The sequence below is a fragment of the Budorcas taxicolor genome, chromosome 10 (assembly GCF_023091745.1).
Source record: "Budorcas taxicolor isolate Tak-1 chromosome 10, Takin1.1, whole genome shotgun sequence".
In the NCBI taxonomy this organism is placed as follows: domain Eukaryota; kingdom Metazoa; phylum Chordata; class Mammalia; order Artiodactyla; family Bovidae; genus Budorcas; species Budorcas taxicolor.
Window position 1 is genome coordinate 78311964 of NC_068919.1, and position 14156 is coordinate 78326119.

A 14156-nucleotide genomic window follows, 5' to 3' on the forward strand; every position below is an offset into this window, starting at 1 on the left:
GAGTCTGAAAGCACTCTTGCCACAAGACTGGACTTGTTACAGTGTTCGGTTCAGTTTAGTTCAGTCGCTCAGTCGTGTCTGACTCTTTGCAACCCCATGAATCACAGCACCAACACCTCCCTGTCCATCACCAACTCCCGGAGTTCACTCAAACTCATGTCCATCGAGTCGGTGATGCCATCCAGCCATCACATCCTCGGTCGTCCCCTTCTCCTCCTGCCCCCAATCCCTCCCAGCATCAGGGTCTTTTCCAAAGAGTCAACTCTTCGCATGAGTTGGCCAAAGTATTGGAGGTTCAGCTTTAGCATCATTCCTTCCAATGAACACCCAGGACTGATCTCCTTTAGGATGGACTGGTTGGATCTCCTCACAGTCCAAGGGACTCTAAAGAGTCTTCTCCATCACCACAGTTCAAAAGCATCAATTCTTCGGTGCTCAGCTTTCTTCACAGTCCAACTCTCACATCCATACATGACCACTGGAAAAACCATAGCCTTGACTAGATGGACCTTTGTTGGCAAAATAATATCTCTGCTTTTCAATATGCTATCTATGTTGGTCATAACTTTCCTTCCAAGGAGTAAGTGTCTTTTAATTTCATGGCTGCAACCACCATCTGCAGTGATTTTGGAGCCCCCAAAAATAAAGTCTGACATCGTTTCCACTGTTTCCCCATCTATTTGCCATGAAGTGATGGGACCGGATGCCATGATCTTCGTTTTCTGAATGTTGAGCTTTAAGCCAACTTTTTCGCTCTCCTCTTTCACTTTCATCAAGAGGCTTTTTAGTTCCTCTTCACTTTCTGACGTAAGGGTGGTGTCATCTGCATATCTGAGGTTATTGATTATTTCTCCCGGCAATCTTGATTCCAGCTTGTGTTTCTTCCAGTCCAGCGTTTCTCATGATGTACTCTGCATATAAGTTAAATAAGCAGGGTGACAATACACAGCCTTGACGTACTCCTTTTCCTATTTGGAACCAGTCAGTGTAGCATTTTCATAATCTTTTAATGTATTTCTAAATGTTGAAACATGTATAATATCATATGTGAAACGAATCGCCAGTCCAGGTTTGATGCATGATACAGGATGCTCAGGTCTGGTGTACTGGGATGACCCAGAGGGATGGTATGGGGAGGGAGGTGGGAAGGGGGTTCAGGATGGGGAACACGTGTACACCTGTGGCAGATTCATGTTGATGTATGGCAAAACCAATACAATATTGTAAAGTAATTAGCCTCCAATTAAAATAAATAAATTTGTATTAAAAAAATAGATGTTAGACCCTCTGTTCATTACTTTTATTAGATCAGATTCTGGTGACCCGGATTCAAGGCCTGGACCTGTCTGTGGCTGTGGGCTGAGAGTTGTTGTCTCTCTTCTCCTCTGCCCAGTGCTGTCTTGGGAGGGAGAGTGGGCAGGGAGGCCTGCAGACCCCCTTTCTTATCTGAACTATTAATCTCAGGCCAATGACTCTAGTTCACTCTCTGAAAAGAAGGGATTAAAAAGTTTGCCTCTCACCTGCCCACACAGAATGCTAAATGAGGGCATGTGCCGTATTCTTAGGTCCTTAAAAATATCCGACTTACAGATGTTCAGCTACCGTCTTGTTGATCATGAATCTCTCTTCTGCTGAACCAAACGGGGCCAGATATCCCATTCCAACTTATTCTACTCCTGGTTGACCGCACAATCACTCTTTGTTGCCTCCTAAGAGTCAAATAAAAAGAGCCTCTTTTTCAAAGGCTGGACTTTTAGGCCTGACAATTTCCTGCTCTGATTTCTCCAGCACTGTCCCACTCTTTCTTCTCTCCATCACTTTCTAGTACTCAGTGGGCTGGACTATACTGAGTGGCTGCTAATGAAGGTCCCTGCAAAGATAATTCTTTAATACTTCAGTGTAGGGTGGATCAGGTTAGGTACATACAAACTAGACACATACAGAGGCCCCATAAGGCAGGACCAGGAGTGGGAGGCATGAGCAGGGTGTAGGAATAGCCTAGATTAGTCTTGTCCTAGTGTAGCCGAAGAAAGATGTGCCCACTGAAGGCAGATGGTCCACACTGGACACAGAGACTGGTGGAGGGTCAGCAGACTCCAGCTCACCAGTTCCCTGGCCCTGGGGGCTGATGCTTCTTCTGACCAGCTCATCCTACCCCTACCTGCTTTGTTGTTGTTCAGCCTCTCAGTTGTGTCCAACTCTTTGCAACCCCATAGACTATAGCCCACCAGGCTCCTCTGTCCATGGGATTTTTCAAGCAAGGACACTGAAGTGAGTTGCCATTTCCTTCTCCAGGGGAGCTTCTCAACCGAGAAATCAAACCTACATCTCCTGCCTTGGATTCTTTACCACTGAGCCAATTGGGAGGTCCTGCCTGCTTATCCCTAGGTATTTCCTTTCGTAAGCTACCTTTTTGCTACTTACTGGAAGGGAGTCATGCTTTCGTTTGTCTGTTGGCTGGATTTTCTTCCCCAGGACCTTCTGCCTTCTGACAAAAATGACATTCATTGCCACCTGTCTGCCTTATTAGTTTTTCTTGTCTTTAAATGGTTCATGTTTTTCCATCTCCTCGCTAGCTTATGAGAGAAGTCTATGAAGGCAGGGGCTATTAGGTTTTTTATAAATCTGTACTCTGAAACTTCTTCCTTAGAAAGCTTCACTGTTCCCTTGAATTGAGCTTAGCTGTTCAACTTCAGTACACACAAGGGTTGAATAGGATGCATTTAGAGAAGTTGGGTGATGCAAGGGAAACTTAGAATCCAAGGGCAAACTTATGGAACCCCTTTATTTTGCCTGGGGAGGGGAGCACTAAAAATGAGACTCCAAGTGTATATGACATGATCTGAGAAGTCATTTCCTTTCATGTGTACCTGAAACATCCTATAACCAGCTGATGTTGCAAGGAAGTCTTGGGAGAAATTGATCTCTCCTTATTTAACGCTGAATGGAGTTTAGTTAGTAGTTACCTTATACATTGTATAGGGCTGCCTATTTCTCCCAGTAAGTAGATCATCCTCTATGGTCTGAAGAGTAAACTTTAAGCTGAGTTCCATTTCCTCCTGGCTTCAGATGTAAAGATGTAATCACAACCATAAAAAAAAAAAAAACCTAAAAGCAAAATTTCTCCGTAGTTCAAGAGTCTCACTGTAGCCTTTGGATTTGAAATTGATGGTAGTAGCAGGAAGAGGGACTGTTATATGTTTCCAACTAGTCATATTTTTAGAGAAATGGCAAAAATAGCATGCACTTTCATTTAAATTTTTATTGCTTTTTTAGCATATCACCAACCAATATTTGTTCTTTGTCATCAGTGTACTATATATTGTACAAAAGGGAATCAGGCATAGGTTTTCTGTCTAAACAAGCCAGGTATAAAGTCAGCAAAAGATAACTAAAGACAATGATGGAAGTTAATGTTTAAGCATTTCCCACTGGCCAGGCACTATCCTTAGGACTTTATGAGCATTATTCAGCTTAATCTTCAGAACTCTGTGAATTAAGAATTATACCCAGAGAAGTTGTGACACTTGCCCATCATCACACAGTAAGTGGTGGAATCCAGGATCTGAACTCAGATGTGTCTGACTCCAAACTTCTCAACCTCATCATGTACACAGCACTCTTGGACAAATTCAGTACCAAGTGTGAGAAGGCTTCATCTTTTCAACAGAGCAAAGCAGCAGGAAAGCCCCTCTGAAGTGTCAGTATCAAAACTCATTTTCTAAAAGCAGATAGTGTTAAGACTCTGTTCATAACATGTAATAGTATTTGATAAGTTATTTTAGGAGTGTCATTTTCATGACTCCAGGTTGCCTCAGAGGACAGCACATCCATAGGCTTCCACCCAAGTCATGATTATTTGTAAGCGGTGCTGTTTGGAAAGGTTTCCATTCTATCATTTTGCTGATCACAGGCTTAGCAAATCACAATTCAGTAAGAGCACCCTCCCGAGTTTGGTTGTTGTGTATCCCTTCAGCAATTTGGCTTTCAGACTCAGAGTAAAAAGGGAGTGGATTATTATCAAAACCATGGAAGCGCTTGTTCTTTTGCCATTGGAGAGTGAAAATGTTTTCTTCTCTATCTACTCTTTCATTGGAAGTGGCGGTGGGGGTGGGCATCTTTGGAGGCACACCTGTAGTTTGCTTTTAGGTTTGGGAAGGTATCATTCTTATTAGCTATGTATAATAAAAACATCATCTAGGTGCTCATTTCCATTGTAGGACCAGGGAAATAATAATGCAATTGAGAATAAGTGGTCTGAATACCTTAGTAAATGTTTTACGTTTAACTTACTTAGTTTCTCGAGAAGACACACCAAGGCTTCATCTCTTTATTTTCCCCCGGGTACATAGTAACATGCTCTGCATGGTCAGTATTTAGTAACTTTTTTTCTTGTTACTGTATCACTAGTGTTTTAGTCATTTTCACCAAGCCATCTTTTAGAAGAATTCCTTAAAACATAGAGCTTACACATTTAGCTCTCTTGAAGCTTCACTTTTTTAAAAAGACTATGACAGGCAGATACATTATTTTCTTCATTAGTAGACAAATTATGTAGAACTCAGAACAATATCAGTTTGTTGCTGGCTTTGCTTTAAAAATTACTATCTTTTTCTTACTGAGATTTTTACATAATTCTTTGCAACTAAAGAAAGCTTCGGAAGGACTAAGATTGGCAGAAATGATCAGGTGCTGATCTTGATGTAGAAAATTGTGATTTCATGTTGTTACTAGATCTAATATCTGAGGCATGTGGCATATGCTTTATTAGTAATTTATTAGCCTATATAACACCCTTCTGAAGGAAATTGCAGCAACAACAATGACTTACATTTACTGGATATGTATCATGTGCCAGACCCTGTATTTAATACCTTGCATTGGTTATTGATTATCTTATTCAATTCTCATAACAATTCTATAAGATAGGTGTTATTTTACCTATGAATAGATGAAGTTCGAAGATTTTAGTAACTTTCCCAGGGTTCACAGTGTCAGAATTTGAACCCAGTTCTATCGAACTCCAAAGCTCATACCCTATAAAATAAAGAGGAAAATGAACATAATTTCTTACTCTTGCTCCTAAATATGAATATTGTTTCATAAGAGAGCAGGCTATTATTTGACCATTTCCAGACATTTTAATTGAAAGACTTATCATATGTGATTCTTACCCATCCAGATGAAAATGAGCAATACAAATGAATAGGAGGGAAAAGATTACCAAGCACTCAGTGGAATACTGCAATATCTGGCAGATACATTATTATGTTTTATACATATTATGGCAGATACAATATCTGGCAGATATCTGCAGATCATCGCTGCGGAGAAACTGGGGACTTACACGAGCCTTGTTGACACACAAAGACCTTGGACAGGCTGTCTTTGCTAATAGAGTACTTCATTTCTTTACCTGACCTTGCCATCCTGCTGCCCTCTCCGCCCCCAATTAAGCTGCCATTGGCATAGGATTTATAACGTGTCATTGGTCCATTCAAGAGACAGCAACAGAGGTGCAGCTGAAAAGCTGGACAACTAAGAATGGAGACGATTTCCATTTCTACTCCAATCAGGATGGCAACAAAACCATAGCTGACCCTTGGGACAGACCAAGACAGTCTGGCCAGATGCGTATTTCAGGCACCAAATGCCTAGTTTTTCAGAAGAAGGACCAAAATGGCTCACCAATGTGCCCATGATGGGAACACCCAAACCTGGGGAACTGACCGTGGCATTAGTCGGGCAGCAGTTTTCCAAGAGAGAGTCTGTGTTTTGTTCTTTAGCTTTATAAACAATAGAGTAAATTTTATAAATGAGAGTTTTTAAGGAAAAGAATAATTTCTTGATAGAACCACATATTAAATTATTGTGTGGAAATAAACCATGTGAATTAAGTAATTTTAGAGTTCTTTCTAGGAATTTTAAATGTTATGAACTTTATTTTGTATAGGTCAGATTCTGTTCATTTGTGTTTTAAATATGTAGTGAGACTTCGAAATTCTTTTGTTAGAATTCAACTTGTTTAAAAGAAGAAGAGTGCTAGTCCTTTAGAGATGAGTTTTATTCCAATTTCACAAATTTGGAAAGAAAATTCTGATTTTCACGTTAACAAGGAAAGAAGCCCCAGGCATTCAGATGTTAAATCGTTGCTTCTCTTCAGCACTGTGATATTGTATGTTGTGGATATAATCTTAAAAATGATAAAATGTGCACATATGCATTTTCATTCTCTGGTTGGCCTTGTGTTAATATTATTCAGCTGATATGACAATACCTCTCTGTCCCAATTTGCTCAGCATTTAGAAAGAATTGATAAATAGTTTAAGCTGGAAAAAAAAAAAAAGTGAGTCTGTTTCCTGGGTTTTCTGTGATTTGAATGACCTGGAGACTTTGCCAGATATTCTGGCCTCAAGATACAACTGATGAAAGTCAGAGCTGGGGTTTTCCTACCTGTGTACTTAGCAGTCTTCCCCTAAACCACAGTCTGCCTTTTGATAGCTCTAATAATTAATTTGGTCTTCTCTCTTCTCCCTTCCCTCCACCTTCTCCTTGTCTGTTCACAGGTTATCTTGACGAATCAGATTACAACCCATCTGAGCGGAGCCCTAGCTTCTCAGGCAGACCTGGTGTCTCCAGCTGATGATTTGTCCCTGTCTGAAGGTAAGAGATCTGTCCTAGAGGAGCTGAAACTTGACACTGACTTACAGCCCCACCACCACCTCTCTGCCTCCTGTTGAGAACTGAGACACACAGCTATTAGGTGCTGGCCAGTGAACCAAGCCGGAGCCTGGCGATGGAGTCTTGGCCACCTTTCCTGGCATCTGATTCCTTATATTTGTAGAATCTCTTATTCTGTCTCTAGCTTGTTCTGTCTCTACAAGTGAACTTCCTTTTTCACTTGAGCGGAGCATCCTCACAGGCATCTTCACCACCACCTAAGGCCTCACTCCTCTACAGTTTCTTTTGGGTCTTTAGTACAAGAGCTGGTAAACTGCTAAATGACTTTGTTTTTGAGACTGATGCTCCAATGTTGGCTTTACCCATGGTCCCACAGCAATTTAACCTTTTTTTTAAACTGGGTACTTTGGGGCAATCTAAATGTAGGCACTAGTATCACGTATTAGAGATGTGGCATTCCCAATCAGCTTTACAGAAAGATTAAGAAAAAAACTCTCCATGTAGGTAAATCTGCAAATTTTATCCACCCTCCCAGGCTAGCAAAGGTCAGACTTGCTCTGGTTTACGTAGCTAGGGGAATTACACCACTGAGCCAGTGGGTGGTTTCTAGTTTTATTGAAAGTTCTTACTTGACATTTCTGAGTTCTGCTAGTTGCAGTCTGATTTCTTTCAGGGTAAAAGGCTGTGGGCCTGGGTGGATGAACGTAGCTGTTCCAGGCTCCTCTGCACTTTTCCATTTTCTGAGAATTATTCACGATGGAATATATGGGACCTCTAGGGCTCCTAACTGCCCAGGTGGTTTTCCATGGATTGGCTTGGTTTATGGTCCCCCAGATGGCAAGGACTACATCCCTGCTTCTTGGTGGTGTTTTTCAGGATGAAAATGAATTACTTCTAAAGAGTGTAAAATGTTCTGTGTACCCTATTTCCACACTCAGTGATGCCTTTCATTCTCCCATCTCCTGGGCTAAAAAGCTGAATCACCCCCTATCATCCTTCCCTCCATATACTCCTTTCATCATCAAGTTTACTGGATTTTATCTTTCCAAACATACCTGTCCCCTCTTATGAGTTATATTGTGAGCAATACACTGACTTACTAAAAACTCACAATTGGATTATTTTAATGAATTCCATAATGACCTTCCCAATTCCAGCCTCTACCACATACACCCACTTCCCCATTTCTGGCTTCCTTTTATTGTGTCATTCTCCTACTCTTGAATCTTGAAATTATTTTAGCCCATTTCCTGAGAATGGGCAAAAATCAACAAGCTGATTTTAAAATATTCAGGAATTTGTGGCTTGTTAGCTTTGAATCAACCAGGGTGGAAGTATTTACACCATTGAAATCAACACATACTGAAAATTGGGTTTTTTTCTTTCCTTTTGTGTGGATCAGTTTCCCCCCCAAAATATCCTAGGTTAGGTTGATACTTCTTAATTCTTGGTGGTCTGTCCTTTCCTTCGTATTCAGCCTCTGGGAAGCTCCTCTAGCAAGTGTGTGCCCTTCTGCCGGCTCTCCCGACCCCTGCCTTTGTGCTCTGCACAGACAGCTTGCCCTTCTAGAACACCATCCCCCTTTTTACTTCTACCTCTTGTTTTCCTCCCAAATCCTCCCACTCCTTCGAGAATTATTTAAAGACCACCTCTTCCACAAAACCTCCTTGCCTCTTCCAGGCTGCCTTGGTCTCACTCTCTTCCTCCTCTGTGGTCCTTCTACCTGGTCAGTAAGATAGATCTTTAAAAGACCTTTAAAAATAATTTAACTTTTCATGGTTTCCCTACCGAATTGGCAGATATTTTAAGGACACAGGCTTTCTTGTATTCTTTTTTTAATCCATGTTGTGGATTAAAAACTTTGCTGAGTGACCAGCAAGGTTTTAGCCACAGTGTGTGTGTGTTTGTGTGTGTGTGTGTGTGTGCACACGCATGTGTGTGCGCTCAGTCGTTCAGTCGTGTCCAACTCTTTACGAACCCATGGACTGCAGCCCACTAGGCCCCTCTGTCCGTGGAATTTTCCAGGCAAGAATACTAGAGTGGGTTGCCATTTCCTTTTCCAGGGGGTCTTCCCAACCCAGGGACTGAGGCCGCATCTCTGCATCTCCTGCATTGGCAGGTGTTTTGTTTACCATTGTACCACCTGGGAAGACCGTCTAGGCACAGTTCAGTTCAGTTCAGTCGCTCAGTCGTGTCCGACTCTTCGCGACCCCATGAATCGCAGCACGCCAGGCCTCCCTGTCCATCACCAATTCCCGGAGTTCACTCAGCTCACGTCCATCGAGTCGGTGATGCCATCCAGCCATCTCATCCTCTGTCGTCCCCTTCTCCTCCTGCCCCCAATCCCTCCCAGCATCAGAGTCTTTTCCAATAAGTGTGTCTAGGCACAGAGTAGGCAGTAAATAAATGCTGAACCAATACCATAGTAAATGCTTTGTAACAACGGTTAACCATGGGAATCACCTATGAATGTGACTAAAAATTGTTATTATAATAATTGCACACAGACACACACATTTATTCAGTTCCTAGGAGGAGACCACAAGAGAATATCTTGTTTCCTCATTTGAAAACCAATAAGCAAGAGTACTTCTCTTTGTCCTGGCTTCCTGGTTTATCTCAAGCAAAGAGGAGGAGCAAAACAGATACAAAGGAAATTGCTTTGGGGCTCCAGTGTAAACGCTGTAAGAAAATGGTAAAGGCATGTTCATGGCAAAGGGACAGTTACAAGCTCATTCCGAGACAACTTTTTCTTAATGTGAAACCCAAGGGAGAATGGAAGCAATTGATGTTTTTGGCCTTTTCCTTGCATAGCAAAGCAGATAAAGAGTCTATGGAATTTTTTTTTTTCTGAAGTTCTTTACCAGTGAAGGAAAAAAATAATACATTTCTCAGAATATTTATACCTATTCACCTATATCTCAGTGTTTATTAATGTTGCTACGATTAAAATGTATGAATCTCTTTGCTACTGTTGTAAGCATTCATTGTATCGGCTTTGCCCTTGTGCTATTAGCTCTGTGAGCTTGAGCAGCTCTTTTAATTACTTCGGGCCTCAGTTTTTTTCTGTTAAATGACAGATTGGATGAATATAAGATGGCTGAAGTCTTTTCTAGTTTTAACATTATTAGATTGTGATGTGGGTCTGAAGGTCAGGGGCCTTCACTCGTTGATGGGGTTTTAACATTCTGATTTACAGGGTGGGAAGAGTGACCTTGTCGTCCTAGATTAAGCATAATGGGGCGGATCTTTGGAAATGTTAGCACTGATACATCGGCATACCTCTAACAGCTCCCTCTCCCCATCCTGCTGTCACTTTCCCTGTAAACATTTCTGGGTTTGTCTGTCCCTTGCTCTTGCTGCCTCTCTCCCGTGCAAACGTGTACACAAGAAGTGTACAAGCCAGTGAGAGTGAGGAGCACACTGTGATGGGCTGAGCCCAGGGTTTACCCTGTCCTATATGGATTTCAGCTGCAGAGCAGAGGGTACAGCTTAGAACAGCACTCCCTTGAAAACAGTTGTAGGGTGAGAACAAGCAGCCAAGAGCAGCCAGTGAGAAAATGATCCGAGTTGACCCGAGAGAAGTACCCAGCAGGGGCTGATGTGCAGAGATGAAGTCCCTTCTGCTCTGACGCAGAGCAGGGAATATGAGTGACCTGGCCCAACTGAGAGATCTCTTCCACACCAGCGGATCCTGTACTATTAATATCTGCCAGCTGCGGGCCCAGAGCTTCCCCCTGCTGAGATCAAAAGAGCTCCTATCTTAGCTGGAACAAGGTCATCTGCACAGGGCTGTAAAAGGGAGCCCTGGCTGGCTGCAGGGACCTCAATGGGGGAGGAGAAGGCAGGAGATGGGAGGTGTTCTCTCACGCTCCTTTAATCTCGGCTGACCAGCTGTTGCCCTCCCAGTGTTTGTAAAGTTGAGAGTTCTTTGTTTTTGTGTTGCTGGGTTTTTTTTTTTCCTTATTAAATTTATGCTTGGATTATGTAGACCCACGTTCACTGCTAGGGTCCATGGTCTGATTCCCTTCGAGGATTCATTCCCCAGGTAAATTATCTAGCTCCCATGCTGGGGAAGCCAACGAAGGGAGAAGTGACCCCCAAAGAACTCTCCTGACATTGCTTCTGCTCATAAGCTGTGTGCGATGAGAAGGCATTAGAAGGCAAAGTATATTTTCCCCATTTAGTTAAAATAACTCCTCACGTGTGTACACATGCTTGTCAGTTTTCAGCCTGCCTTTTACAAACGTTCTTTCCTTCAAGTGGGAGAATGGACTGGTCGAGGCTTATGCAAACTGACCAAAGTTGTATTGTGAACCCAAGGGCAGAAATCAGGATTTTTGACTTTATGATCTGCATTGTTCTTGACCAGGCACTGTGAGTCAAAGTATTTTCTTCTTCTGTGTTTTTTTCTGCTGATGGAAACTCAAGCGTGTAGGTTATTACGAAGTTCAGTGTCTGGTTACTCACTAGACTATTGTGACTGTTCTGTGGCCAAGGATATATTTCTTAGATGCCCTTGATGTTTCTTCCTGGAGGTCATTGAAGGTGTAAGGATGATGGGATTTCAGCCACAGAGAACATCCTTTTTGCCTCTAGTGATCAGTGAAGAAAGGCTCTAACAGTCCAGCTGGCCTAAGACACCATCCATGTCCTATTCTGAAGTCACCTGGAATTTGAGCAGAAGGGCTTCCTGAGTCCCTGTCTATCCAGGCAGAGTTGGTAGTTGAGCCTGATGTACGGTGACTGGGGACCTTGTGCCAAACTGAAGCTCTCTTCAACTTAGACCATTGGCTTTCCTTCCTTTGATAATGTTTTGGGATAGCATTCACTCCAGTGCGGTGACATGTCCATTTCAGGAGCCTAGGGTGGCATGTTAATATCCTCTTATCTGTAGTAATAGTTTTGGTAGATAATAGCCTTAAAAACTAAAAATTTAAAGTATCTGGCTGGGTCAAGGAAAGAACACAAGAGAAAAAGTATTATTTACTAGGACTAAGAATGATTTCTAGTTTTAGTATTGGAAGCCTTTCTATTCCAATTGAGTTGATGGCTGATTCCATGTGCACGAGAAAGTATTTTGGGATTCATATTCCCTAGCAAACCATCCTTGCAAAAACCTGGAGTCCATTTGATAGATTATATGCAAGTGTGTGTCTTGTGTCTCTTTTAAAATAAATTCAACACGCGAGAACAGCTCGGAGTGGTTGGGACAAACCAGGGACTCGTGGTTGTGAAAGAGGCAGACTTCAAAGCATGGTATGAATTTTCAAGTTTTATTTCCACTCTTGCTTTCCAGCTGGATCTGCTCTGGATTTACTGCAGGATGTTTGAAAATGTGGCTCCCTGCTAATCTCAGACAGTTGCTATGATCAATGGTTTCTTTCATTTCCGATAAAAAACACTGGTGTTTCTGCTTAAATTGTGTGTACTTTCAGCTTTATTATTATAGTAGTAATTTATTGTCCAGCATTACCCAAATTTGTAATCCATTAACCACAAACTTTGGGGTGGATTGGTCAAGTTAGTAAGACTCTGTCCACGCTTTGGCTCCAAGGCTCTGCACAGTCCAATCCCACACTCATTGTTCATTTAGATAGGACCCTGGGCAAAATGAGTGTGGGCTGAAACAGCGTTAAAAATGCACCTCTCGGGGTCATGGTGCAGGTTGGTTATAATTAGCACTTTGAAAACATGAAGTGTCTCCATGTGACTGCAAGGTTAATATTAACAAGGACGATCAACATGTGAGCATTAGCATTTCCATAGTATTTAAAAATGTCTTAATGTGATGAATCATTTGATCTGTCTCAAGCAAGTGAAGCATGAAGGCGAGAAGGGTGTTGCCCAAAGGCCCCACAGCAAATGAGAGGTGATGGTGCCAGAACCAAAGTCAGAGCTCCTCTCCTGAGATCCTAGGTTTGCACACTGCTGCCGCTTAGGAGAGAGTTGGGGGCAAAAATGTACGTGTCCTAGTGACCTTTCAATTTTTAATTCTAAAGCCGCAGACGTGGATCAACACACACAACTTCACATGCTTTTGGTTACGAGGGGACACACACCTACCTGTGCTATGCTTCCCCTAGTAGTCAAACATCCAGGGTCCTTAGCTGGGTATATACCACTTCTAGCAATGATTCAGGTGCTATGAAAGGTCTAATTTATAGAGAAAACTTAGAAGATTGAAACTCTACCCAAACCCTGTAGTATTTAACTAAAGTGAAAGTGAAGTCGCTCAGTCGTGTCTGACTCTTTGCGACCCCGTGGACTGTAGCCCACCAGGCTCCTGTGTCCATGGGATTCTCCAGGCAAGAACACTGGAGTGGGTTGCCATTTCCTTCTCCAGGGGATCTTCCCGACCCAGGGATCAAACCCAGATCTCCTGCACTGCAGGCAGACGCTTTAACCTCTGAGCCACCAAAGGAAACCTAAATGCTATATGAGGTGGGGGCTGCCAGAGTTGAGAGGGGACTGGGCACAGCCTACAAACATCTGAAAAGCTGTCAGTCTCACAAGGGAGAGGAACTTGTTGAGGATTTTTCAGCAGCGAGGCCAGGGGCAATACAACCATAGCCGAGGGATCAAATGGAGAAAGGAACAGTGAAGTCAGCCCCCAGGAAGCACTTCTTGATCAGGAGCTCTGTTTTGCTAGAGAGTTTGCCAGAGAGACGTGTTTGAGGCAGGAGGTACGTTAAGATCAAATGAGATGAGAGCTGAAAGTTTTCTTAGGGAAGAAGTCTTTGAGGTGGTTCATGGGAGAGCAGGGTTAAATGTTGTGCAAGTCTTTTCCCCTCACCCTCAGACCTCTTCACTATTTAGGATTTACAGGCTCATTTCCCAGATCTACACATGTTCCTTCAGTGTCATGAAGGCAGAAGGGACGAGAACACCAAAGCCAGTTTTGCCAGTTGCTTCAACTACAGAGATAGAGGGGCCGAAGACCCAGAGAATGGGATGTCAAGAAGAGGTGTGATCCCGGAGGGCTACAGATTAGAAGCAGTCTCTGAGAAGAGATCCTCGTTTACCATCATTGAAAAGAGTTCTATACCAAAGATGAGATGCGCCTAGGTCAGCAATCTTAAGAAATGTATGTTTGGTTTCTAGGCGTGGTGCCAGGGGATAACTTAGTTTGTGCTGTTATGTGGCATGAAAAACATTTCGAGTGCATTGGTGGTGTTTACTAGGATTTGGGAAGGATTGTAACAAGATCTGGTAAGGTGGTCTGGCCCTAGAATAGACAGTCCAGCTCAGCTGTGCCCTAGGTTTGGATCTCTGATGGCTTTGCTTTTCTTCCTTTTTCTGATAAGCCAGTTGATAAATACCAATTAGATTAAACAGTATTTCATTCAGTCAGACTGACTTTTCCTGGGCATTAGCTGCATTCCTGCATATATTAGCATGTTTTAGAGCCTTGGTCCCTCCAAAATAATTTTTTAAAAATACCTTTTTGGCTAGGTGAGGAGACCTTTCAGTGA

The 14156-nt window shown here is 42.6% G+C and overlaps 1 protein-coding gene across 1 annotated transcript in view; it reads left to right on the plus strand.

Moving 5' to 3' along the window:
- The window catches only part of RAD51B (RAD51 paralog B), a 608130-nt gene that overhangs the window by 435086 nt on the left and 158888 nt on the right, over nt 1–14156 (plus strand). Inside the window, exon 8 of the mRNA XM_052646678.1 lies at nt 6567–6663. Within this exon, the coding sequence (XP_052502638.1) occupies nt 6567–6663 (97 nt within the window). The remainder of the gene's footprint in view (nt 1–6566; nt 6664–14156) is intronic.